The 27,648-nt window shown below is 35.2% G+C and overlaps 1 protein-coding gene across 5 annotated transcripts in view; it reads left to right on the top strand.

The window, feature by feature from the left end:
- Positions 1-27,648, top strand: part of CNTLN (centlein) — a 215,480-nt gene that overhangs the window by 81,097 nt on the left and 106,735 nt on the right. The window contains exons 9-10 of one of the 5 annotated variants that reach the window (XM_021379766.1): positions 2,977-3,165; positions 16,994-17,167. In XM_021379766.1, the coding sequence (XP_021235441.1) occupies positions 2,977-3,165; positions 16,994-17,167 (363 nt within the window). Of the gene's footprint in view, positions 1-2,976; positions 3,166-16,993; positions 17,168-22,735; positions 22,862-27,648 lie in introns of all 5 variants that reach the window. The other 4 variants (XM_021379767.1, XM_021379769.1, XM_021379768.1 and 1 more) reach the window with 4 other exon arrangements.

The raw sequence follows: 27,648 nt of genomic DNA on the forward strand, positions 1-27,648 counted from the left end.
ACTTTTAACATTTCTTTATTTGTTGTTAAGTTCTTTTACTAATAATAGTCTATGTTACCTGTCAAAGAAAGTACAACTCTAAAGCATTAGAAAAAGATGCTCAAAATACAGTCTGTGCGACATTTTTTTTGCAGAACAAAGTCTTGTGTTATTGGCTATTGCCATTTTTCTATCAATGAAATTTCATAGAATCCATATGGAATGCTGTATATATATATTTATAAGGGATGACTTTAAGTCTTTCCATCCTGTAAACAAATATATTTTTATCTCTTGTCATGAGGATTGAACAGTTTTCTCATCAAAACTCACATCTTATTAAAAATCGTGTGAGGTGTAATCACTCACTTCTTTGAAGTCCATATTTCACTCTTTTCTGTGAAAATTACTAGTTCTGGTGTAAATATTTTATAATATTTTGTCTTTCTTTTTTTCTAGTCAATATTCTCTCTCTAGTCCTCCAATCTTTTACACATTGTCACCTCTACACATGAGTTTCTGTTTTTTTTTTTAATGGCTGACCTATTTGACATTAGTATTCAATTTCGTGTGTTCCAGAATGCTCTTATTGCAATGTGGCTGTGATGTTTCTTCTAAACTAGTTGCAAAATGAGCAGAAAATACCTGCATAATCCCATACCAAACTTTAAGCATGTATTAAATCCACAAAACAGTGATCATGGCCATAAATGAAAAGTCAGCCAAGCTGAAATCTGGATGCTTATCTCTGAGCAGTAGATAAACCTATTTATTTTCATTTAATTTTAATTTTGAAATTTCCTGATGTTAAACACTTTCTGTTTAGTCTCACTCCTATAAGCTAGTGCATTGGTGTTGTTTGAAAAAATGCATAAAACTCCATGTAAAAAGAGTAATTCTATGAATGTGCACATCCATTTTAGCTAGTTTTATACTTCAAACTGGTGTTTTGTTATTTTTGTTTTCAAAGCAGGGAAGGTTGGAAAAGTTTATGCAAGTAAAAAGATATGCTATTAGTCTTGTCCTGACGTACACTTACTACCAAAATTATGCATTAGCTACATTAGGGAATGTGGCTGGCAGCTGAAAAGAAGCATCATATTTTTGATGTTCTCCATTCATCTTACTAGGATGCTACCTTTCAGATACTATAATTATGACCACTTAAGTGCCGCTAGTCATAAAGCCAGCAAATTGTCATACCAGTATGATCTAGCTAATGAGCTTATATAGCTGTAGCTGGAAGTAACTGTGTTTTGATGTTCCATTCATTTCAAAAGACATTACCTAAAAATGCATGTTTTTGATAAATGACCTGTTTATTTTCCTGTGAATACTTACTGATTTCCACAACCAATTGCCTAATCTTGAACTCGAATTTCTGGAGGTGACGAAACTTTCTTAAATATATAAGAAAAATTCAGTAGGCATAGAAATTTCATTTTAAATTTCCATTTTTAAGGCTGAATAGTCAGTGAAAATATCAATGTATCTGGACATAGAATTAATTTTGCCTAAGAGACATGATTTCTAATCTGTTTGGGGAATAGGCAGGAAGTAATTACGTTGTCCTTTGAGAGTCATTAGGAGTAGAAGATGATAGGAAGAAGGAAAGGAATGAGGTTTATTGTTTCCAAATCTCCTACAGTGTGATAGGTAGACAATTTCCAAATCTAATAGTTATGATTCTTTTTCCAAAGGCTTTAAATTCTATGCGGTGTAAGCTGATGAAGTCAACAAAGTGCATCATTGAAGTAAAGCTAACATGACAAAGACCAAAATGAAGAGTAAAATAATGTTTTTAGAAGTAAAACGACTGCCAATAAAAATTATTGATATACTCTGTTTCTGATTTTCATATTTAGTTTCTTTTGGGTAGAATGGCAGAAATGGGCCTTCCAAATGCTAGTTGCACAAGTGCATCCCTTGCACCGATTATTTCATGGTAGAATAAATGAAGGGAAATTATTTATTTGGAGAAGAAGAGCAATCAAAGAAATGAAGAACTGCAGTGAAAAAAGTGAGGAATATATGTTTGAGTAGTAAATACTTTCCCTCAGTTTGCAAACTGCTGTTTATTTAGCTACAGGTTTATTTTTCAAGTTGTTTTTTTTTTTCTGTAATAAAAATGTGATTTTAAAGGTCTCATATATTTATATTAAAAATGTCAAAGTGGAGGGGTGGAATAGTTGTTCTCTTATTCTCACAAAGTTACTCACTCTTGTAAACTACATGGCACATAGTGCTAATTATTACGTAGGCGTAGTTCTAGAATTCGTTAGTGCATAAGGAATCTCCTATAAAGTAGCTGCAGAATATGTGCAGTATTCTGGTTTCATCAAGAACTCTTGAATAGTCAGGGATAAAACCTTTTAATAGAAAGTTCAAGTTTTATAGCTTGTATGCAAACATTCCCCCAGAATAATTATTTAAACAACTATTTTACAGTTAATACAAAGTGCTATGGACATTAGTGGATTCAATGTATCGCTATCCAAGAGATGTTAAAAGTGTTTATTTTTTAAATATCAACATATTCTACACAAGACAGGGATGTTATTTGTATTCTCAACCCTTTAATGTCATTTCCAGGAAGGATGCTTCGTTTTTTTGCCAACTCCATTAAGTCATATTTTTTCTCCCTACATTTTATACAACATAGTAAAGAAAAAAGTAAATTTTAATTTTTCGGTACCTATTTCTGTTAGCAAGTGCCATAAAGAAGCACTTGAAACTGATAATATTCTGATGTAATTTGCATATAGTTAGAAAAACTTGTTTGAAACTCAGAGTTTGTTACAATCACTGTTTTTTAGCGTTCAGAGCATGCTATGATGCAGGTGGACATGAAATGCAAAATGATTGCCAAAGAGAAGGTGATCTTTGCATCCTAGTTGCTTAAACTATACTCCCTCTCCTCCTGTTCTCATGCATTTACATTTCTGCCTTCACTGATGATATTTTTATTCTCCTTATTGTTTTTCTCCCATCTTACAGCTTTATAATGAATTCACTTTGTGTTTTGAAACTTTTAAAACAAACGAAATTCAGCTGCAGCAAAGGTATTCTTCTCTTCAGGATCAGTTACTTGGAAAAGATCGGAAGATTTGTCAGTTACAGGAGCAACTTCAGCAGGCTCAGGATACTTTAAATACGTTACATCAGAATTCTTCTCATGACTTACAGGTAAGACCACTTCTGGAATAATACATGTTATTTCTTCTTGTTTTAAATTAAGCTCCTGGAAATGCAGTTTTATAGCAAAATGCAGAGAGTTTTTTGGTTTGTTTTTTTTTAAGGGAAAAATGTGCAATTGTGCGACTGCAGTAATGTGATTTTCTGCTGTTGTAAATACAGGGTATTTTGTAATTAATTTGTATCTGCCCTAGAAAAACAACTGGAGTAATAGTGTGTATGTTCAACCAAACTCTTATTTTTATGCTGTAACAAAGCTATAAAGGACACCAGAAATAAAAATAAAACCAAAATGTTTTTATTCCTAGGAAAAAAAAAAGGGAAATTTTTGCATTTTCTCTGTGGAAATGATATGTATTGGTCTTATTTTGTTCTGTTGTTCCTCACCATGCAAATAAACTTTAGATGATAGATATAAAGAAAGTATTATAGTGGAAATGTAGATTTGTTTAAAAATCTCTAAGCTTTAGTGTACCATTTGGAACTATTATAATAAATCTTTCACTAATATGCTTCCAGCTTCAGAAATTTGCTAGATCTTACACTTATATTCTACGTTTCCCAAAGGCCGTTTTATAACTTAAGTTTAAAAAGAAACAGGGGGGAGGTGATTGTTTTTCTGTAGTCAGCGCTCCTGAGACCATACCTTGAGTAACCTCTTCAGTTTTGTCCCCTCATTACAAGAAAGATGTTGAGTTGCAGGAATGTGGTCAGACAAGAGAAGCTGGTGAAGGGACTAGAAAACAAGAGTTATGGGGAGCAGCTTTTGGAGTTGGGGTTGTTCAGTCTGGAGGAGGATGAGAGGGGAGCTCATCACTCTATAAGGAGAGCCTGAGAGGAGGTTGCAGCCAGGGAGGTGTTGGTCTCTTTATTCAGGTGACTAGTGATAAGGTGTGGGACAATGGCCTCAATTTGTACCAGGAGAGATTTAGACTGGACATTGGGAAGAATTTCTTCATGGAAAAGGTGAGTTTGAGTTTTGGAATCGGTTGCCCAGGGAAGCGGTAGTTACCATCCCTGGAAGCTGTTCAAGAGATACATGAACATGACACTTAGAGACCTGGTTTAATAATGGATTTGGCAGTGTTAGCTTGGTGATTGGACTTGATGATCTTGAAGGTCTTTTCCAACCCAAATGGTTCCGTGACTCTATGGTTCTGTGCAGTGATCTTCCCACAGTGATACTGTAATCTCTTTTGCTTGGTTTCTTCCTTTTTTTTTTTTTTCTTTTCAATGAAATTTACTTATGTATTTTGTATTTACTAGCATTTTTGGGGAGAGTGGGGAAACTAGTGAAGGTGATATGTTTGTTAAATGCAAAACTTGACTTAGTTTGAATAGGTAAGTTAGATCTGTAACCAAGGATTGTATTCATGAACACGAAGAAGCTTAGATAATAAAAAAGCATACTGTTTAATTCTTAAAAGTTTGTTAGTAACAATCTGCTGTAAAGCAAAAGAATGTGATTGTCTCCCTGGATTTATTCTTAATGGTCATTCTAGAGTTATTGTTCTAATTTTATCCGAAGTATTAATTGTTTAAGATTCCTTATCCTAAGATTCTTAATCTCTTTTTTATATGATTTTTAAACTTCCTCTTTAATTATTTGATAATTTTTTTTACAAATGATAACATTGATTAAATGGAAATCTTTCTTGTGTTCACATTTTTAATACATCCTTAAGATTCTTTGTTTCTTTTGGAACAGTTTAGTAGATGTTTTCTTGAAACTTTATGAATATAACTGAAGTCTCAAGCTGTTCGTGCTGTAACACAGTTCTGGATCATGGCTTTTGAATGCTTAAACCATATTTCTGAATTAATCATTCTGCTCTCATCATCTTGTACTGATCTGAAGAAGTTTTTGCAGTTTGTCAGTTGTTGAACTTGGATATTGCCTGAAAGTTAATTACATAGCCACACTGTATCCCAGGTGGATCTGGTGTAAATCTTTGGCATTTGCTTTTGTCTGTATTATCTTGAATAGTTTACTATTATTAGCAAATTTTATTGCTAACAAGGATCTTGTTTACTTCTTTAAAGAACTTCAGGAAATTTCTGAGTAGTAAAGAATATTCTACAGGCTAATAACAGCGTACACTCATCACCTCTACTTTACATGTCATTTCCTTTAGATGTTTTAAATGAGTCACATCTAGTGTGAGTTAATTGTTACTGTAAGCTTTGTTGATTTAGTCTGTGCCTTCTTGTAGTGGCATCTGAACTTGAAGTACGTTAAATAATACGGACTGTGTAAATTAGAATCCAGATATGGAGCATTTCTCACTGACTTGGAGAGGAATATGGACGCAAGTACATTTTGCTTCTCTGTCCTTCTTTTGGCTGTGTGGTATGTTTCCATTTGGATCACTTATCAGCATTTAGACTGTGTGGCACTCTCCTTGGTCCCAGTGTATTTGAAACAGTATACTTGTCACTACTATTAGAGAAACTGCACCAAAAATTTGCTGATGTTAGTGAATGTAGGCTCAGTCTGATTGTCTGCAGAAACAGCTGAGCATTTATGTGATCTGTCACAAGCTCAGTCAGATACTTACCAGTGGTAACAGAAGACATTTATAGAATCACTTGAAATGGAAGGGTCTGTTAAAGATCATCTAGTTCAATCCACCCTGCCATGGGCAGCATTGCCACCCACAAGATGAGATTGCTCCATTCAACCTGGACTTGATCACCTCCAGGGATAGGGCATCCGCAGCTTCTCTGGGCAGCCTGTTCCAATGCCTCATCACCCATGCAGTGAGAAATTTCTTCCTTATATCTAATCTATAAACTTCCCACTTTAGCTTAAAATTGTTTCTCTTTGTCCTATCACTATCAGACTGTGTAAAAAGTCTCTTTCCATCTTTCTTATAAGCTCCCCTTAAGAACTGAAGGACTGCAGAGAGGTTTTCCTGTGTCCTTTTCTTCTCCAGGCTGAACAAGCCCAACTGCTTCAGCCTTTCTTTGTAGCAGAGGTGCTCCGGCCCTTTCGTCATTTTTTTTGCCCTTCTCTGGACGTGCTATGATGAGAAATATATATGCTTATATAGTAAGCTAAATGTGATGTACAAACTTTCATTTTTTTTCAGTAGATTAATCTTAATCCAGGCTGGGATGGATCAAATGATAAGTGTTACAAAAGCAGCATCGTCATAGGGGAATGATGCAGAGTAGCTAACCGTGGTTGCTAAACAATATGTGTTTAGCATGCTTAGTGTTTTGTCTTAATTAACATTCTTTTGTTCTGTTATAATAAACATTCCAAATTGTGTTCTGATTGAAAGGTCGGAGTATGCCTTTCTGAAAAGTGTCTTAGTACACATTGTTGACTGCATTTAGATGACAGCCAAATATTGTAATAGAAATAAAATTAATAACTTTACCATTTTGCTTAAATGTTAGGAAGATAATGACTGTTGTGTAGTTACACAGCTGAAGTTTCTACAAGAGAAAAAAAAGTTATTATCTGTCATTAATTCTGGGACCTGTTAGATTTAGCAGACCTCCTAACAGCTGTCTCTTGATCAATGGAACAGGGTGAGTTTGGAGTTGAGGCTTCTTTAACAAGAAGCCAAAATAATGTATGCATCTACCAACTTCCCTTGTTACTGTTTTTTGAAAACAGTTCTTAAATGAAGTTGGAAAGTTGGATTAAATTGTAGTTACATTTCTGTCTTAAAGTACTGATTTTTTGAGCATGTTTAGATTAGTGGCTTGCTGAACATTTTTTGGAACATGCTAACTGTCTTTGTTAGCAGCACTAGTACACCTTCATCAGATTTTCACTAACCAAGAAGATTATAGATCAGTGTTACATAAGAAAGCTCATTTTTCCAGTATTTGTAGTTTTCTTACTGTTGAAATTATAATATAGTCAGGAAAAAATAATTTTATATTATCAGACTTAATATCAAGACTATCTCGGTTCCCATTTATTAAGGGTAATATACACCTTCTTTAAATGTTGCAGTCATGTTCTAGTCTGTGTGGCACTTCTGTTAGTCATAGCAAACTTCTGGTTGATCCTGCCTTGACTGTTCTGGTGATGAAAAATTTGATTCTGCTTTATAGTAAATTTCTGCTTATCTGTCAGTATGTGTGCATTAAGGAGCTTTCATGTACCTTTTCTCTTTTCAGAGAGTTAAGCATCTTTGAATCTGGAAGACTTTAGTTTGATCTACACCAATGCCATACAGTAAAAAAGAAAAGCACAAAAAATTTTTAAGCCGTTTTGGAAACATAAATGTGTGGAGTTTGATTAATAGCTTATCTTGTAATTGTTGTTTTCTCTCTGTTTCATTAGAAGCATTCATTTTTAGCTCCTGGATGTGTACCATACATCTAGCCATACGATTTATGTATGTAACTACTACCAATGTGAATGGTAAATATTTAAATATGTTTACTGAGCTGAAAGTCGTTTCTGTCTTGAACTCCTACTTTCTGTGTTTCTGCAGACATCAATGACAACAACAGATTATATTTGATTGAAGGACAGTAAATAACTGTAATTGTATAATCTGTCATCCAAGTGCATTCTACCTACTCTGTAATTCACTTGCACTTTTGTAGTAGCATCTTGACTTTCCATCACAAAGTTCTTAAAAGCAGTCAGAGTAGCAAATATCAGTAAAACAATGACAGTAAAAATTGCACAGAAGTATTACTTATACTTATTAGAAAGAAAATCACATTTGTAACTAAAGTAATAATAATCCGATTTCAGGAATATTTGTATAAGAAATACATAAAGCATTTTGAGACAAACTGCATCCAGTGTTTCCATGCAAAAATCCTGGACGTCTTGTTTTCAGAGTGTAACTTACTGGTTTTCTACCAGAATTCCACTAATTTCAGTTTATTAAGCTTATATCACATACTGATTTTAATTGAAATACAAATGGTAAAAAGAAAAAATCAATTTGAGTAATTCTCTTTTATTTTAGTTGTTCTGTATCTTGCACAGTATACTTAGTATTGCAATATGAATATTTTGAGGCTTAATTTTCTATTTCTTCCTACTGATGCCGTATATCAAGAGGAGAATATCCTGTTCAAAGTATGTTGCTGTAAATTTTGTTTTATAAATTGGGAACATTTTAGTTACCAAAATAAGTTGTAACAAAATGCTTTTGATGTTACACTTGTTTAGGTTTACATTTAATTGCTTTGCATAAAGAGTTTGTCTTTCACCTCCTATAGGTCAAAGCTTACCATAAAATATCTTCCTGGTTTTAAAACTATTCATTTCATTGTATAAGTACTGAAATTGACCACGAAGATCTTAAAATGTGTTTTTTTAATCAACTAATAAGTATTACAAAATATTGACAGCAGATAAGAGAGGTGATTCTTGTCCTGTGCTCAGCCCCGTGAAGCTGCACTTGGGATGCTGTGTCCTGTTCTGGCCTCCCAAGTACGGGAGACCTGTACATACCAGAAACGGTCCAGGGCCACCAAGATAAAGATGGAACCAGAGCACTTCTCCTCTGAGGAGAGGCTGAGAGAGCTGGGGCTGTTTGTTCTGGAGAAGAGGAGGCTCAAGGAGCATGTCATCAGTATATAAATACCTGAAGAGAGGGTGCAAAGAAAATGAAGGCTCTTTTCAGTGTTGCCCAGTGCTGGGACAAGAGACAGTGGGCACAAACTGCAGCATAAGATTTTCCGATGAGCATCAGGAAGCACTTCTTAACTGTGTGTGCAAAAAAACACTGGCTCATGTTGCCCAGAGAGACTGTGAATTCTTCTTCCTAGATTTTCATGGACATAGTCCTAGCCAACATGCTGAGGGTGGCTCTACTGGAGCAAGGGGTAGGTCAGATGACCAAGATTTTCAAATGGTTGTATTCTTTTAAGTCACAAGCTATCAATTCCTTGGAGATTAGCCTTATAATATGTGAAGGTCTATAATAACAGATGAAGATTGTAACTTACAAAGTTAAATTTTGTCCATATTTAAATATTTTTTCAGAATTTGTACTACATAAATAAGTATCAAATAAACCTTAAGAAACATGTATTTTTAAGTAATAACAAGTTATTTTGATCTTGGATATATTTTTATAGGAATTTTAATACATTAGCTTACAGCTAAACACTTTTTTAAAGGTAGTACAGACATGTCTTGGATTCTTCATCATAGAATAGAATCATAGAATGGCTTGGGTTGGAGGAGACCTTAAAGATAATCTATTTTCAAACCCTGACCATAATCAAAGAAGTAATAGCAATTTTGTTAGTTTACAAACATTTTTTTCATACCAATGTCTTATGAAACCATTCTCAAAATGTCTTGTATGTGTGTGTTTTAAACAGAGTAGAGGTCAGAAAATACAGATCTTCGCTGAAATCATATTATTCTTTTCAGAGGAAGCTTTTCTATTTGAACTGCACCATTCTGGGGTAATTATACAGGCATACAAAGGTTTCTGTCCTCAGAAAAGCTGCGAGGAGTTATAATTGTCTAATAAAGTCTGTGAAGTCATTGCTGCTACTGGGATCACAGTATACTAGCATTGATCACCGTAAACAGCAATTTCAGTTACAGTTGGGTGTGTTTTACTATGACAATTTGGGACTCCACCTGCGATGTTGTAGGTCTGCCAGGATGCAGACATCTATCCTCTATAAAACAAGGAATAGGGGCTTTGTTCAGCTTTTGAAATCTTTTTTTTTTTTTTAAAGGAAAGAAATGCAGTGTGCTTTAGGAAGGTACTGCATGCCTTTTGAGAACTAATTACATCCTACTCAAGAGTGTTAAAAGGACAGAAAGAGAAATCTGAATCCAATTTTGAAGAATGCCTTAATTTTCATTTAGTTTAGTTTGACATTCCATTTATCTATTCTCAATATACAGTAACCTGAAAGGACCAAGATACTAAAAATGTGAGGTTTATAATGGAAAGAGCAACTCAACTTTAACTACTCTATAGTGGCACTATTCATGCCGCTATAATAAAACTTAAGAACGTTTAGTGATTTTTTTTTTCCTACAATTATTCAAAATTACATTACCCTTACTGAAAACTGAATGGCTTTTAGTGGATTAATTAAACTGTAGCTGGTTTGCCATCTGGGTGCTGCTTGTTTAGCTGCTTTCTCACAAAAAGATTTTTCACTAAATAAAGAATATTTTTTTTGTTAGAAGACAGCTGCCAGACAGTAATTTCTAAAATAGAAATGATCTATGTGCTATTAATTGCTATCAGGTTAAATTTTGGGTTATGTGGAAGAAACTACTTGGACATTTCTTTCCCATTTCCAGTTTCTTTCCATTCATCTCCACCCTCCCCCCATTTCATGTTACAGAATGCACAGGCTCTTAAAATATAAAATCTGTTTATAAATGTACGAGAAAATAATTATATTTTACAGCAAGATCACCCATGACATTATGTTGGAGTCCAGGGTATAGGCTAGATGCAGAAAAGAAAAAAAAAAAGGGAAAGGGGGAATTAACTAAATCTGATTTTTATGGCTCAAGTGGTTTCATTAAATTAGAGTGCTGTGTGCTACTGTTCATTAATGAACTTGTGCCATATGCTTTAACTGTTCTGGTCAATAGCTGATAAAGAAAGGCTTGTGTTTAAAAAAAAATGGATAAAAATATCTTTGTGATGGGCTTTTATCAAAGGACTTACTTTGAATTCAGTAACTACTACTGAGGCAATATGGCTCGCAATTTGCGACCCAAAGGTAGTCATACATTATTGGAATACAGCCTACTGCGCTTCACATTACACAGATGTGAAGGCCTGATTATAGCTGCTTCATAATTAACAGTGATCCGATTTGCTTTGTGGCATAAATGGTGCATGTGTAGAACATTAGCCATGGCACTCTCATTCAAATTCAACTCAAGGGCTCAGCGGCAGGCGGGTCACGAGCTTCAGGGAGTAGAAGCACAAGCTCCTCCATATGTTCTTGCTGCATCTTACTATGGCTATGAGTGCAAGATAAGTTCCCCAAAGAACCTAATCGTGTTCTGTAATTACAGCGCGGCTTTCTGCTGGCTAGAAATGAGGGAGAAGCTAAAACACTCCCTCATCAGATAATTTGTAAATTACTTTACATGGCGGATGCCTAACTCAGTTGGTTTTCAACTGCTGAAATTATAAATAATTGTAACAGATGTGGCAATATGGCTGGCCTCCAATAAATGAGGCCCTTGATAATTTGGCCGACCCTTTGACAGGCCAATTTAATAAAATGTGAACAAAATCTTCTTGCTAATAATTTATCATCCCTTTTCCCAATAGAATAAATTTAATTACCCTAGCAGTTAACAAGGTCACACCCAGATGCCAAACTCGGCTACAGTTTTGATAATGCAATCAGGAATTGAGAGGTGATGACAGCGTTGTTGTTTTTTTCATTACCTGGCTTCACATAAACACAGGTGGCGTAGCTTTCTTGTCAGTTTTTAATAATTACAGGCTATTATGGAATGCATAGTTAGCAGATTGAAAACCACACTTTAGTGAATTTGTTTGAGTATGATTGAGGTTCTAATGTACAGAGATGATAATGCATAACAAGCACAGTCCCTAGTTTACACCATTAGTGCACAGGTTTGATTTTTCACTTGTGATAGTGGTGTAATAGTTCATCAGGCAATAAAGTTGCTTTTTCCAGAGCAGTCTGCCCATCAGATATATGAGTGTGTTCTTTGCTTTCTAGTACTGAGTCTATAACTCAGAAAAACTGCTCTTTTTAAAACTTGCCTAGTATGCCAATATTTATTTTCAAATGTCTCAGAATCTGTGAAGAAATACTGTCTATAGTTTGGTGTTGTTAGTCAAGAAGAACCGTCCAGTTACTAATGAACAACCTTTTTCAAAACAAAATGGTAGAGACCATGCTCTAAAGGTTCAAAGTAATAATAAAACAGCCATTATACTTAATAGAAACTTTTGAGCCACACCAATAAAGCATTGCTTCCAGGAGCATAAAGGTATAAAATAATTTTACAAGCAATTACATGGGTTTCTGCAATGTTATATTTTATTTTTCATGCCTATTAATTGTAATGTATTAGAGCAAATAGTACTGATGTTTTCAATTTGTCTAGATCTTTGCTTGTCTCTTTTCTGACTGGTTTTAGGAAAAAACTGCTCAGCCTAACTGGGTACTTGCAACTAAGAAGTTGCTGTGCCGGTTAATAAGTGGAGAAATGAGCGATTGGTTTAATAAAAAGATTTTTATAAAATCCTGCTTTGGTGAAGTCACCTTCCATGATGATTCTTCTAAGCATTTCTCCAGACCACTTTTTTTTTCTTTTCTTCCATTTGTGTATTTTCCCAAATAACTGGAGAATTGATTAGATAACAGGAACTCTGGTTCTACTAACAAATAAAATACCATTCATACCTGGCTTGAGGAGTCTTCCCTCTCTGGTGGCTACACAGTCTTCGGAAAGTCATTTTATCCTCTTTACCCTCTCTGTTCCTCCCTGTTACAAGATCTGCTCCAAAAGTAACACCTCCTACTTTATTATATTGGCCAAAGATGTCAGAGGTGGATGTTGGTGGTATGGTAGTAGAGGCTGAACCTTCTGATCTTCGTTTAAAGAAAGAAGAGTTTAACTCATCCAGCTGGTGAGGAGGCTCTTTGGCTATGCAGCACTCCTTCTCAGAAAGAACCTAGGTCTAAGAAATTCTCTTCCTTCAGAGGCTATAGCTTATATGAGCCCAGGGTGGCTTCAGCCTGGATCCACCCCTTCTGGTCAGTTGGGGAGTATAGGTGCAAACAATTTGCCTGTACTCCCTAGGTCAGCCATAGCACTTCACCAGGTTCTCAGTCTGCAGTTCAAGCTGTGACCTAACAGTTCCCTTACACCTTCCCACAAAAATTGTGTTACATTTTGTTGCTGTGAGACAGATGGCAGCAAAGAGGCAGTCTGACAAAATGACGTCTGACATGGAAGCAATGGTATGGAATTGAATTTCTTCATGCAGAAAAAAATTGCACCCACTGACATTCACCAACGCTTTCTGAACATTTCTGGAGACCAAGCAGTGAATGTAAGCACAGTGAGACATTGTTTAGTGCGTTTCAGCGCTGGCAACGGTGGCAGTGGTCACCTCCACTAGTGGAGATTTTTCCAAGTGTGGCATGCAGGCTCTTGTTCATCACAGGCAAAAGTACATAGCTAATCACAGAATCACAGAATTGTAGGGGCTGGAGGGGACCTCTAGAGATCATCGAGTCCAACCCCCCTGCCAAGGCAGTCTCCCTAGACCAGATTGCACAGGTAGGCGTCCAGGCAGGTCTTGAATGTGTCCAGAGAAGGAGAACCCACAACCTCGCTGGGCAGCCTGTTCCAGTGCTTCATCACCCTCACTGTGAAGAAGTTCTTAGGCACATTTGAGTGGAACTGCCTATGCTTCAGTTCGTGGCCATTTCCCCTTGTCCTATCACCGTGCATTGCTGAAAAGAGTCTGGCCTTGTCCTTTTGCTTCCCGCACCTTAGATATTCGTAGACATTGATTAGATCCCCTCTCAGTCTTCAGTCTCCTTACCCTTTTCAGTGGGAAAAGGGTAAGGAGATGGCCCTGAGAGCAAAAAACAGCGGCAACAATCTGAGGAGAAACAAACTAATTTACTAAATAAAATATCGGAATGCAAAACAACACACTATAATACAATATAATTACAATTTAAGCTGATAAATCCAATGCAGGGAGAGAGAATGTCCCAAAATCAAGGTAGGCCTTACTCTACTACCGACGATAAGACGGCTGGAGAGCGAGGTGCTGCCAAGACGAGAGATGGGCGGAAAAGGGACGAGGTCTCATGATCTGCAAGCTTTTATATTGCAAGCTTTTATCTTTTCCCTCCGGCTGGAAAATGGTAACAGAGGAGCAAAGTACCGTGGGGACTGTAGTAGTCTTTCTCTTCTGAGAACCAGGTACATCCACTACATGATGTTATGATGTGGAGTACCAATAACCGAAAATCACAAAACCATGACAGGAGGTATGAGTTAAAATCTTTGACTTTTTTTTTAATTGTTTTTAGTTTCCTAAGAATTAAGTGTATGCATGTGCACAGAGGCTGTTGCAGGAGTTTTACTAGAAACTGAACTTTCATGGTTTTTCAGCTTTAAATAAGTATCACTGCCTGGTAATTTCAAGAAATATCATTTGGGAGAAGAAGTGAGTAGGAAAAAACAAATAAAACTAAACAAAAAATAAACAAATTACAGGACCAGTAGAGGAACAGGGTTAAAGTCAGTTGTAAGATTTCATTGACATGTAGGAGCAAGAATTTGATATACTCTGTGACTCTTAAATGGAATTACATTTCACAAAACTGTGCATTTCATTTTAGATAGAAGAAATTAGAGTTGTGAAACAGTATGAAGTTACTCATTAGCTAAATTATTTTAATTCTCATAGCTCAAAAGTCAGCAATATTTAATAGTTCTAGACTTAAAAAATGCAGTTTTTGGCAACATGAATGAAAATAGTTTTAAGAGATTGAAGCTGTCTTTCTTCTTTAGTTCTTAATGTAACTGTACAGCTTGTGTTACGCATAGGATTATTATCTTTTTTACTTGTGGCTGATAAATAATAAAATTGGAGGACGTGCCTTTCTCTGTCTAAATAAGAAAGAGCAAAGGTCAATTAAAAATATCAAGCATATAACAGAAATATAAATACATTTCCCATATCTTTTGGCATTGTTTTCATTCCCTAGGGTGTTTCTTTTTCCCCCAAATTATATATAACACTGAAGTTCTGGTTACATGAGCAAAACCTCAGTTATCTATTAAGTGTTCTTCTCAATGCATGGCTTCTTTGCTCATTTTTCCATTTTACTTCTGTTTTTTTCTGTCTTGTAGTTTTCTTTGAGATACAGATTTAGACTTTTGTGGGTAATATAGGTGGAAGTGATGTGTTTGCAACTTCATATGGCCTAAATTATGCAAAATATGTAACAGAAATTATATACAGAACAGTCAGCAGAGCATTGACCACTTTCCTGTGCTTGTTTGCTATATAAAGAGTTATGATTTTGTTGAAATAAATGCTTGGTAATTCTAATCTAATTTAACGTTTATTTGTAGAAATTGAGTTTGTAGTAGTTACTATGAAAAGCCTTGTATTCTGCATAGCAGGAAATCATATAGTTATGCCTTTTACTCTGTTTCCATCAAATATTAAGCATACTAGGGTGTTTGCTTGATAGCAGTGTATTTCTCCTTTGATTGGCCTGAATTTGGAAACTGTTTGATTTCCCTCGTCTTTTTTTTACACTACCCTTTCTGATTTTTGTCAGTATACCTTATTTTTATTACATAGGGCATTCCAGTATTTGAGAGAGTAGGAACAGCTGAGAATTGTACCTAAAATACTTTCTTATCTTGTGAAATAAGTACTTGTCTTCAGAATATGTTCAAACACTTGCAACTAAGTCTGGTTGCCAGACTGACTAATCAGGGGAAGCATGTGTATTATAAAACTATAATGTCTTGAGAAGATTGTTTTCTGGATCTAGCTTTGATCGAAGACCACTGTTTCATAGGTGGTGTCTTTGCTGTTATAGCACCATTGGCAGTGAGTTTTTCCTAGTCACTGCAGTGCATCAGCTGTGACAGCTCAAGGCACTTGCACTGATTTTTTAAACTAATCTGTCCTTCTGTTCCTGCAAACAAATAAGGAGGGAGTTTGCATCATCTTTCCTTTCAGCAGAGGTGTTGGGGTGCTAGCATCCAGCTGCCTGATTGTGTTGACCATCTGGGAATAATATTATCTTTGCCTGGCACAGCTGTGTTAGCAAGGTGAATGTCTGTCCCCAGCCTTCAAGCACTGTGAAGGAGGTTTGAGCTAATGCATTTCCCTTTGTGTCTGTGGTAGACTACAACAGACATATTGTTGTTTGTGCCAAGCTACCAGTGTTTTGCCTTGTGGTTGTGGTGGTGTGGGTATAATCACAGGTAGTAATGAAAACTCAGCTGACATGGAGTAATTTATCAAGCACTGTAACATGATCACTCTTGATCATTTATACTCACACGAGTCCATTGTTGGACATCAAAGATGTGCTTTAAAAAATATCTGAAATCAGTGAAAATACTTGTTGATCTTAAAAGGTTTTATAAAAGGCTGGAGGTGAGTAGTGCATGACAATATTGCATTGTGTCAGGGAACTAATATGAACTGTTTGTTAGCTGGGAAAGGTCCTGAAATATAAGGGCTTTGTGAAATTACATATCTACCTTGAATAACACTGCGATCTAGGATTGCCATTTTAAGTCTTCAGTTTGACTGCAACACTTGTGCTGAGTATATGGGCATTATGGCTGTAGATTTCCATTAAAAATGTGCACTTCTAAAGCACTTTCCAACTAAAAATATCTTTACAAAACTAATTAAGATTTTTTTTCCCCGTTTGATGGTCCATTGATACCTACCAAGTGGACATTTCATCAGAAACATCTGTAGGATTTAAAACATTTGGTCAAGAAATTGTAACTGCATTTCAGGTATAATACCGTAATAGAACAAGTTGCTGCAGAAGAGATGTTTTTATAAATCAACCATTTTTAAGACCAAATCAGGATTTGGAAAACGTGCTTTGGTTGTTTTGGAATACTTCATGAACACTAAAGGGTCTGGTTTTTTGTTTGTTTGTTTGTTTGTTTGTTTTGAATTTATAATCCATCTTCAAAGGCAGAATTATTTACAGATCTCACACATTTCCTTGTAGTATTGATAACGTTATGTTTCCCTAGGCAGTTTTATCTAAGTGGTATAATATGCTTCTGATTTTATTGCTACGTATATAATCTATCTATACTACCATTTTTTAGGAATTTCAACAGCCTTCTTTAGGAGAACTGGAGTGTCTTATCACCATGCAAAAATCTGAAATTGAGCTTTTAAAGGAAAAATTGAAAAAAGCGAGTCTTAACCTGGTGGAGCATAGTTTGTATACTACAGTTACTCTGAAAACCACCAATGGAAAGACTGAAAGAAAGCATGAGGTAGGATAGCTTATTGTCTAGTGTATTTGTGTCTAAATAACACTGGTAATGCCAACTATTTTTGCTCAAGTGTCCAGATAATAATTGTAATATCTGTTGATACTGCTTATAATTCTGGAAGCTTGTTTGAATGGTTTTTGTGCTATCTGCCAAAGACTTGTTAAAGTAGCTGCTGGGAGTAGAAAGTTTTACCTTGTTAAATACTGAATAAGGGTTTCTTAATTAAATTAAATATTTGAAGGCTCAATTCTTTGTAGGTTTGTTAAAATGAATATTTATCAAGTATTTTGTTGTATTTATCCAAATGACCTACAAGGAAAATGAGAGAAACATAAACAGTTATGCTTTTATATATGAAACAGTCTTTTTTTTCCAAATTCATTTTTATAATACGACATAGCATTTTTTATCTATAAAAAAATCACAATTATGTCCATTTGAAATTCTTTAACTCTACTCTCTGTAATGCTGGACTGCCCCTTTGGTGATAACCTGTCATTAATTTAGGCACTAGGTAACAGTAACATCTGTAAACTGTAGGTAATTAAATGGATCTGTAAATAATTCTGTAACTTAATTTCATTTATGCAGTGAGCCTATGTTGTTATGTTTGTGAGTGTGTTCAGTCCCATTCCAATGTAAATTTTCGATGGTGATTGTGAAGAATATGGAAAACTTGAAATAGATTACTAGAGCATGGAAGCAAATAGGAGCATGCTTCTGTGTGGTGTAACTAGTCTGCAGGAGCAGACGGTCAAGTTCTGCTGCCTTGGAAAATGCAAGTCTTTCTCATACTTATTATTTCATATTTTTGCTTATTCAACTATATGGCTTGTTCTGTCTTAACAGCCTATACAGTATGCTACTTTGTCAAAAACATACATTCTAGAGCATTTGTTTTAGAGCACTTAAAGCTTAATGTTTGATGTCTCAACAAGAAACAATGGTTATCATAGGTTTTGACATAGTTGCTCTACTTCATGGGGATATTTAAGAGAAATCTTGTTGTTGCTGAGAATTGAATCATCGTAGAATCATAGAATGGCATGGGTTGGAAGGGACCTCAAAGACCACCCAGTTCTAACCAGGCACCGGAGCAGAATTTCTCTGCATCCCATGGAAATGGCCAGTGTGGAGCAGATATCCCCAGTGTGTCCCATGACAGATCTCACACTGGAGCAGTTTCTTATCTCTGTAGCTGTGGCCTGTGGAGATCCATGCAGGAGCCAGGGAAATACGTGAGGAAGAAGGAGCAGAACTGAGGAGCTGCTAGGACTGACCACAGTCCTGCTTGCCTTCCCCTCTGTGCTGCTTGTCCAGAGGTAGAGAGAAACCAGCAGTGCGGGAGTGAAGCAGAGCCCAGGAAGTAGCAGGGGGAGAAGTGTGCCATTTTGGTCACAAACTGGTTTATTCCTGACACGGCGATCAATTGCACTCTTAAGTGAGGCTAAATACCAACTTTTAAATCCAGCTGTATTTTCCCGGTTTGATACGTAGATCTAGTTGTGCTCTTTCAATACTATTTGAATTATTTGATATGTACACTTTTTCATTTGTTTACACAATCCCTATTTAAACTTTTGGGAAGTAGATTGACAGACTAAAAAGGTTTTGTATTTAGGCAAGATGATAAGCTTTAGAAACATTCTGGCTTTAGGATCACAGAATATACATTAAAAATACAAGCGAGTGTTGCTATTTTTGCTGATGTTTCACTGCTACGGAATCTTTCCATTACAAATAATTGGAAAAATCTTAAAAAGAAGGCCCTTGGGACAAAACAGAAACTTGCATCCAGTGTGATAAATTGATATGTGGAGCCGTGTAACCCTACACCTCCACCTGTTTGATTGTGCAGAGTGCATGGATATGTATGCATGCAAAGGCTAGCACAAATCATTGGGAACTGCAGAAATCCGCATCCCATGCCTGCAATGGTACAGAGTAATAAAAACAGCTTTGCAACACAGATGATACAGTGGTTATAACGCTTTGTTGAACGTGTTTGTTTTTTTTCTTGATGCTGTTGAGTGCATAGTTAGAGGCAACTGTAACCTGTACGGTCTTGTTTCTGTGAAAAGCGGTGTAGTGACTTAGTTTTTTATAAAAAGTCAGTTGCTTGATCTTTCTAGAGATATGGAAGCTAAAACCTTATAACTTTGTAAGCTATGGTATCTGTAACCATATTAATCAGTCGTCCGTGTTCTTGCTGAGTCAGTAATACAGCCCTTGTCTGTTTGCTTTTTCTGATCTAAAACTTGTATGATACATGGGAGTTGTAATTGTTTTGTACTGATACATGTTCTGTAGCGTTCCTCTTAGTATTTATATAATTTCAAGATACAATAGATCTCTTAAAAGGCAGGAATTAACTCATGTTCCTGTTGAAATGTAGTAAATCAAGAATTTGCCATTATTCTTCTTCTAAAAAAACTCTGCTTCTTGTGCTCTGTCAGCCTGTGGCTTACCTTCAACACTGTTTCTCATTTTTTCAGTTGATGAAATACATTAAGATTTCTGCCCACTGCCTTCAGTCTTGTCTGCTGTCTTGGCAGCAGACATTGATCTGATCTGTATGTTTCAGAAAAGTTCTCCGAGACATTTCTTGCCGAACTTCCCTTGTATTTTTTGTTGTAGTAGCTGTTGTTTTTTTTTTTAATTATATTATACTTATTTATTTATTTAATTTGCTTGTCTTATGACTCCAACATGTAATTTGTTAAATTGAGGATCATGCTTTTTCCTGTCCTCTCCCTGCTGTGTCTTTCATCGTACAGGCTGTTAACAGGAAATTGTTTATAAAGAGACTTCTTTGTTTTTCGTGCTTCCTGTACCTACCTCTACTATCAGTTAATGTATATAGGACACATTCACGTAACAATCATTTCTTCACAATTTATCCTCTGCCACCTAGTTTCATATCCATTATTATTACAAGTCTTGTTATTTCTGTTTGTCTACTACTTGCTTTATTCTTTTATAAATATGTTTAAGATCATTTGATGGAAAGTTTTCTGTTCGTACCCTTGACTGATTTGGATTACTGTTCTTTGCTCATAAAACTTGTCTTTTTGACATTCCTAGACATTTAGAATATATTTAACACATTAAAATCTGGGAATATTTCTAATGCAGATGTCTAAATTTACTGTGGTGTTTGAAGATGGAATTGAAAATTATATGCCTAAGCTTGATGGTAGCGGCAAAGTTTTCAATTGTAAGAAGAGAATTACAGATGCCATCTTCCAAATTGAGTTTTGCAGCAGCCTCAGGCAATCAAATTCCAGTGTACTTTACTTCATGCACAGTCTCTTCTGTCTTGGTAGGAATATTAAACTGCCTTCTTCTGAGCAAAGATTGCCTTTGGACTGGCTATGTGCAGCTGCAAAGCCAAGACACATCTCCTTCTCTCCAAAGACCTGTACCTAAGCAGGTAAATTGTGTTAAAAGAATAGCATTTTCTTAATGTTCGTCACCAATCCCACCTGTACTCACAGGAGAGTATTTCCTTGTCTATCAATACTTAGAATTTTTTCTATTATTTTCCATAACGTGGCTCTCAATTGTAAAGAAGATTCATAGCACAGTTCTAGGTAGCTATTTAGAAAATCTGTTACATTAAAGAAAAACTATTACATGCTCATTGTATCAGATCACCTTTGATTAAAGCAGCAAAACTATAGATCTCACATTTTCCTATATTTTTTGCAGATTCTCCATTCCACCTTAGAGTTTCACTCCTAATTTCCCTTGGTGATGGCTGGTCCACATCTTTTCTTTTGTCGTCTTTGTCTTTGACAATGGATGCAACACTTGACCATTTATTCCTGATTCTAGAAAAATCATGTATTTTCCAAGTCTTCTTTATACAAATGTAAAGTTAATCTAGGAGTTAATTTACCATTTCTTCAACAATGATGCACTTCACTTTTTTAGGGAGTTATTATGAATATACAGTGATTTGGAATTGGGTCATTTTATTAAGGTATTGACTTTATTCAAGAAATGTGGGACTTTGAAAGTGAGTAGAATTTTTGTATGTTGATCTTGAGATGTTGTGCTTAAGACACCTCAAAGGGATTGATCTAATTCGGTGCAATGTTAAAAGCATTGCTGACTAAAATCAGCAGATATTAATTGAAGGGAAATTCTGAATATCTCTACCAGAATATTAGGAAAAAAAAACAGTAATCTTTCTATTTCAAGGAGACCTATCCTTAGTCAGTACAATGTTATACTGGCAATATAAAACCATACATTTGGAAATACTCTTGTAAATGTTCATTAAAAATTCTTTCTGGTTTCTTCTGTTACATAAAAGAACTGACAAAAATAAGCAAAATATAACCTTTTGACATTCAGTTTGTGTATTATACAAAATTTCTTTCCAGGCATCATATTTATTTATTTATTTTCTGCTCACTCATGGTCATTTCAGAAGCAACAGAAACCAAAACTAAAATGACAAAAACACTTCGGCAGTATTTAAATTCTTCAGTATGTGAGATTTTTATTTTTTGTTCGTTCATAAGATTTTTATTTTGTCTTTTTTGGAAACCTATGAAATTCAAGGCACAAATGTGATATACAGTGACTTGTAAATGGTTAATACTGATAAGTAATGGTCAAAGGAAAAAAATACCAGTTCCTAATCAATATTATCTTTAAGGCAGGAGGATAATAGGAGGGCTGACATATGTAGCATTTACTTTAACTTTAATTCCTATTGTTCTAAATCAGTTATTCTACAGTGAAAATGGAGTCATGCAACATCAATAATTACAATATTATTTTTCGTTTTACTTTATTTATTTTTGTAATAGTGTTTTATCTTAGAGTTGCTAATTGTGTATTAATGTTTCTCTGTCCTTAACCAAAGTTATTCTGAAAATCAGAAAGTCTAATTTTATGAGGTCTGTCTTTCTTTGCTGTTAGGACTTATGACATAGAATGATCAAGAAAGCTGCCCAGTTTAAGTGTTACTTTCACATATTCTTTCTCCAGATTGCTATATGAAGCTGTACATAATATAAACACATATTCTTGTCTCTAGTTAGTCACATTATAGTTAATGACCATATGGTCATTATGGTGTAAGATCTACTGTCTGTTGTATTTATATTCCTCAAGCATATTGTTCCTTCAACTTCACAGTGTGTTAAACTATTTCAAAGGGAAAAAAATCCTTTCCCTCTTGTTTCTGGTTGTCCTATCAAGTGTAACCTTGGACCCTTATAGAGCAATTAGACCAGCCTCTATCCCCTCCTTTGTAATGAGATTTCTTGCATTTCTGAGTCTATAACCCTTTAGTCTTCCCTAATGGGACATCATTATTCTGAAAGAAACAATGTAAATGTAAATGAATATTCTCATTAACGAGTCACAGAGAAACCTTTAGTGGTAGCGCTGTGGTAATTCTGCTTGTTATTTCTCTGGTATTCCATGCAGATTTTTTTTTTTTTTTATAATTCATTATTAGTATTCAAAATTACTTCTTCTTTAATTCTGCATGTCTTTTATAATCCGGTGTTCCAACTAGTTCAACCATGTCCTTGTTTTATTCTCCAGGAACCACCTGTGAAACGTTCAAGGTCTCTGTCCCCAAAGAGCTCTTTTAGAAAGTCAGAGGAGGTAAGGAAGCTTAAAATAGCTGAAAGGAAGATTGAAAACTTAGAGAAGACCCTAAAGCTAAAGGTGAACATTTAAAAAAAAAAAAAAACACTAAAAAAAGACATCATCTAGTTATAAGCTTGCATAGATAAAGATATACCAAAAATAAACAAGCATTTACAAACTGTGAAGTGCAGATATTGTTTTGGACTTCTAGAGTGAGAGAACATTCTCCATTAGTTTGCCTTTTTCCTTTACTGCAAAGAGTCTTGTGTTAATACTCCTGCAGTCCTATGAAAGCCTAAATTTCAAGCTATGTTATCAAAAATCCATCCTTTTTAAATGCATTTTCAAATTTTGTTTCTGAGAATATACATTCCAGGAAATTCATATATTCATATAGAAGTAAAACGAAGCTCAAAGAAAATATTTTATTGTACAGTGAAGCCAGTATTTTAAATTCTGAAGTCAGTTACTTGGAACAGATATTACCCCTTTTACTCTTAAAAGTTATGCCTCAGAAGAGGTTGTTCAAACAGATGCTGTGAAGAGAAATAAAAATAGAAAAACCTAGTTGGTAGAAAAGCTTCACTGAGCATATATTACAATTTCCAATTTTCTAGGCTTTTGTTTGTTTGTCTGTTTGTTTGGTTTTCCTGAGGAAAAAGACCACAACATTTAAAATGACCTGCTGGTTTCTTGTTACACCTCTGAATGCTTCTTGAAGCAATTAAACAAAACCAAAACCCAAACTCTGAGTCATATTTTCATAAACATTCACAATTGTTTACAATTCATTCTCTCCTTCTATTCCTTTTCTTTTTTTTTTTTTTTTTTCTCCGATCATGTTGGTCAGAGGCATGAGAGATATTTTCAGTAATGTTCCTTAAAGTGGTGCTGGTTATATTGAACTTGCTGTGATTACTGTCAAGTGTAAAAATTCAGGGAGTACTGCAAGGCGTATTCCTGACTTTCTTCCTTGCGCTCCTATATGATAGGTCAATTTTACAAAAAAATGTGAGTAGGAATTGTATTTTAGCACAAGTGGAAGTTTGTCATGCTGTATACTTGAGAGAATATAACCTATAATCTTAAACACATGAACAGTATATGAATAGGAACGATGATTTGGATTTAAGTAGGTCTTACTGTCTATCTTGCTTCTTGTTTCTTGGGACTCAGGAGATTAATTTTGTATTGTTTCTCTCTGTTGGGAGATCTAAGGCCAGTCCTATCAGCTGTACCTGAGAACTTGCCTTTGCCAGGCATTGTGTTTTTCACTCCTTGTTGGCCTGACAGTATGCCTATAGATGATTCTAGCAGTGTGTACTACAGTTGCTCCACCCTCTGCTGCAAAAGCTAGCACATCAGTGTATATGATTGTTGTTCTGAGTAATACAAAGTTCCACAATGCTTGGGAGTTTCTTCTGGAATGAGAAGTGAAGAGTCGAGTATTAGATATGGAGGTTTGCAGCCCTGCCTGTGGCAGGGGGGTTGGAGCTTGATGATCCTTGAGGTGCCTTCCAACCCAAGCCATGCTACTATTCTGTGATTCTATGAAGAGAAGCACTCTGATTTTCTAAGCAATTATAGAAGAGAAAATATTGTTATTCTCTGTTCATGACCTTGTAACACAGATCAGTTATGATTCTTACCTTACTGCCTTTGCCATTTCTTCTGTTTAACTCTGCTGCATAACTTAGGAATCTGCAAACTTTATGAGGGCTGCTCTGAAAGTAATGCCTCCTATGTTATTCTGTTGACCCTTGATGTCAGAGACGGATGGATGTTGGTGGTATGGCAGTAGAGGCTAAACCTTCCCACCAATATTACGTTACATTTTGTTGCTGTGTGACAGATGGCAGCAGAGGGGCACTCTTGACAGAATGGTGTCTGACATGGAAGTGCATCTGAAGCAATGGTGTGTCACTGAATTTCTCCATGTAGAAAAAATGGCACCCACTGACATTCACTGACACTTGCTGAACATTTCTGGAGGCCAAGCAGTGGATGTGAACACAGTGAGGCAGTGGGTGATGTGTTTCAGCAATGGCAACAGTGACATGAAAGGCAAGCCACATTCTGGACTGCCGTGCAGATTTTTATGAGCGTGGCATGCAGGCTCTTGCTCATTGCTGACAAAAATGCATACTGGTGCCTATGTTAAAAAACAGTGCCTTGTAGCTGAGAATTTGGTCTATTAAATTGTATTAGTGTGCTTTTTGTATCTGCTGTAGTTTCCATGGAAATAAAGGGGAGGCATTACTTTCAGAGCAACCTACATCTATTGGAAGTACGGGATCTCTATTCATCATTTTTCTAATCCATGAAGTCCTTAAAGAGTATAGCTTATATTTACTCCTGAAACTGACAATATGAGCTCCTTTAATTTGTCTAGCCAAGTTGTTTCACTTTAATTGACTGAGAAAGCCGCAGAGGCACAGGTCAGTGTACTGAGATCTCTTGTGTCACTACACAGAATTCAATGAGGCCATTGCCAGTATGGCAACAAATAATGTCAGAATAGCATCAAAATAATTTTATTGGTATTGTGTATTTTCTGTATATTAACTTCCTAAAAAAAAAAAAAAGTGAATAGCTTTATTTATGTTTTTTCTCAGCAACAGGAACAGTTGATGCCCCAGTCAGTAATACAAAGAAGCAGAAAAAGACAAGGTCCCATACCAGGGTTTTCCAGTTCTCTCTGGTTCTCATCAGCTGACTCAATTCTAGTCAGGGAACTTTAACTCTTACTGCACTTAATACTAATATAAACAGGACAGTTGCGTAAGTTCTTGTAACTTCATTGTCCGTAGTTTTGATACAGAATCTGCTTCATTTCTGCACTCCAGGACATACTGAAAAGTAACAGAGCATCCTTGATTTCACTTTTCTTGAGGAAAGACAATGTCAAAGCAAATAAGAGTGTTTGATGGATTTTGAGTGACATATTATCAAGCTGGTACTTAAGCTGGTGCCCACAAAGTGTATCTTTATCTTTAAGATGTGAGTAGGAGTTTGGTTGTTGGAAGCTGTGATCTCTGGCATAATCTAGAGAAGATATTCTGGACTTTCTGAAGAAAGTCACCAAAAACAGCAAGAGAACTTCACTTTAAATTTTCTCAATCTTTTTGATTAAAGTTTGAAAGTTTTGCAGAGTATTGGACCAAAATATGTAGACTAGGGCCGACTTAATACATGACTATGTGAGAGAGAAGGAACACTGTTAAACTTAGTTGTGATAATAACAAGATGACTTTCAGTGGTGGTTGAGTGCTTCCTCTTGCAGATTGGATTTACCTGTCAGTGTGTGACATCAAGTGTTACAGCATGGCTGTGGAGAGATGGAGAATAACATGGAGATCCACTGCTGGAGGTGGTTGCTCCATCCCATTTCCATCACAACATAGAAAACTATGTAAAAGACATTACATTATTTATATATTTATATATAAATAATATATATATATATATTATATATAATAATATATAAATATAATATATAATATAAATATATTTATATTTATTTATATATTATACAATTACATTAAAATGTAATTCGATTAGAGAAAGATGGAACTAACTGAGCTAATGGAAATGACAGAGTAAATTTAAAGTTCTGAAGTGATTAATACTTTAATAAAACAGAGTGATTAGGACAATTATTTGTCTAATTTCTTCGTCGGCAAGAGCAGAGCAATTGATATGGGAATAACTGTAAGGGAATGGATAATAAAACAGGTAAACAGTAATGAAAATTTTCGATTTATGAATAGAAGAAGCCATGGTCTGCTCTTGGTTACACCTTAGAAAACGCATTGACACTGATTATCTTCTTTTATATTAAGAAGATTTTATATTCTTTTATATTTTGTACTTACAGACTTTATACTGAATAGGCTTTATACTGAAGATACTACTTACCAAACTTAATTGATTTTCACTAGCGATATCAAACCATCTCATTACAGAAATAGTAGCATCAGAAATTTTAGGTGATGTCTTTGAGCTGATATTTTTTCAGCTCTTTTTCTGTGTCATGAAAATTGGGCTCTATTTCAGAAGCTGTATTTAGTCTAAGTATCTTGTAGTTAGTACTTCCTTAGATACCCTTGCCATTTTTTTTATATTGGGATTTAATTCTTATTGCATATGGACTCTGGCTGTCAGTCTGTTTTATTTATTGGCTAATACTGAAAGCCTTCCTTGCTTATAATATGCATATAAGCATGCATATAGTGCATACAAATAAAGTGTTGTGATTTACACAGGTCTTAAGGAGCTTATTCTGTAGTCAATGTGCAAGCACAGTACTCACTGAATAGAAAATGCAGCAGTCAGTGCAGATTTTACTACTGGATGATGTCCAGTAAATTCTTTACTACTATAGGCCAGAATTCAACTTTCTTCACACTATAGAATGTCCGTTCCTTAATGTTCTTTTCTTTTTTTCAGAGCTCCGTATTGTCACTTATGGAAACATGATTTTTTGATGATTTTTAAATTATTGTTTCCAACTGTCATGTTATCCCATTGTATGAGTCAAGGCGCATCTTATCTTTTCATTCTGTAAAAAAAAGTTTTTTTAAATAAAATTAATGTAAGCTTTGTTTATCTTCCTTTTTTGTTACATAGTTATAGGCCAAATTCTGGGTGTTGCAGTTTCATATACATTTATATAAAAAAAAATAAAAATTGGGGAAACCATTTAAAGTGAGTTTTTTTTTAATGTGGATTTCAGTGTGGCTAGTATTTTTCCTCAAAAATGCAAAGATTACTTTTCCATACAGAAAGAAAAGTCATTCAGAGGGAATGACAGTGCCATCTATCTTTTTTCAATTTACATATTTTTAGGTACATTACACTGATAC

Source organism: Numida meleagris, chromosome Z (genome assembly GCF_002078875.1).
Source record: "Numida meleagris isolate 19003 breed g44 Domestic line chromosome Z, NumMel1.0, whole genome shotgun sequence".
In the NCBI taxonomy this organism is placed as follows: domain Eukaryota; kingdom Metazoa; phylum Chordata; class Aves; order Galliformes; family Numididae; genus Numida; species Numida meleagris.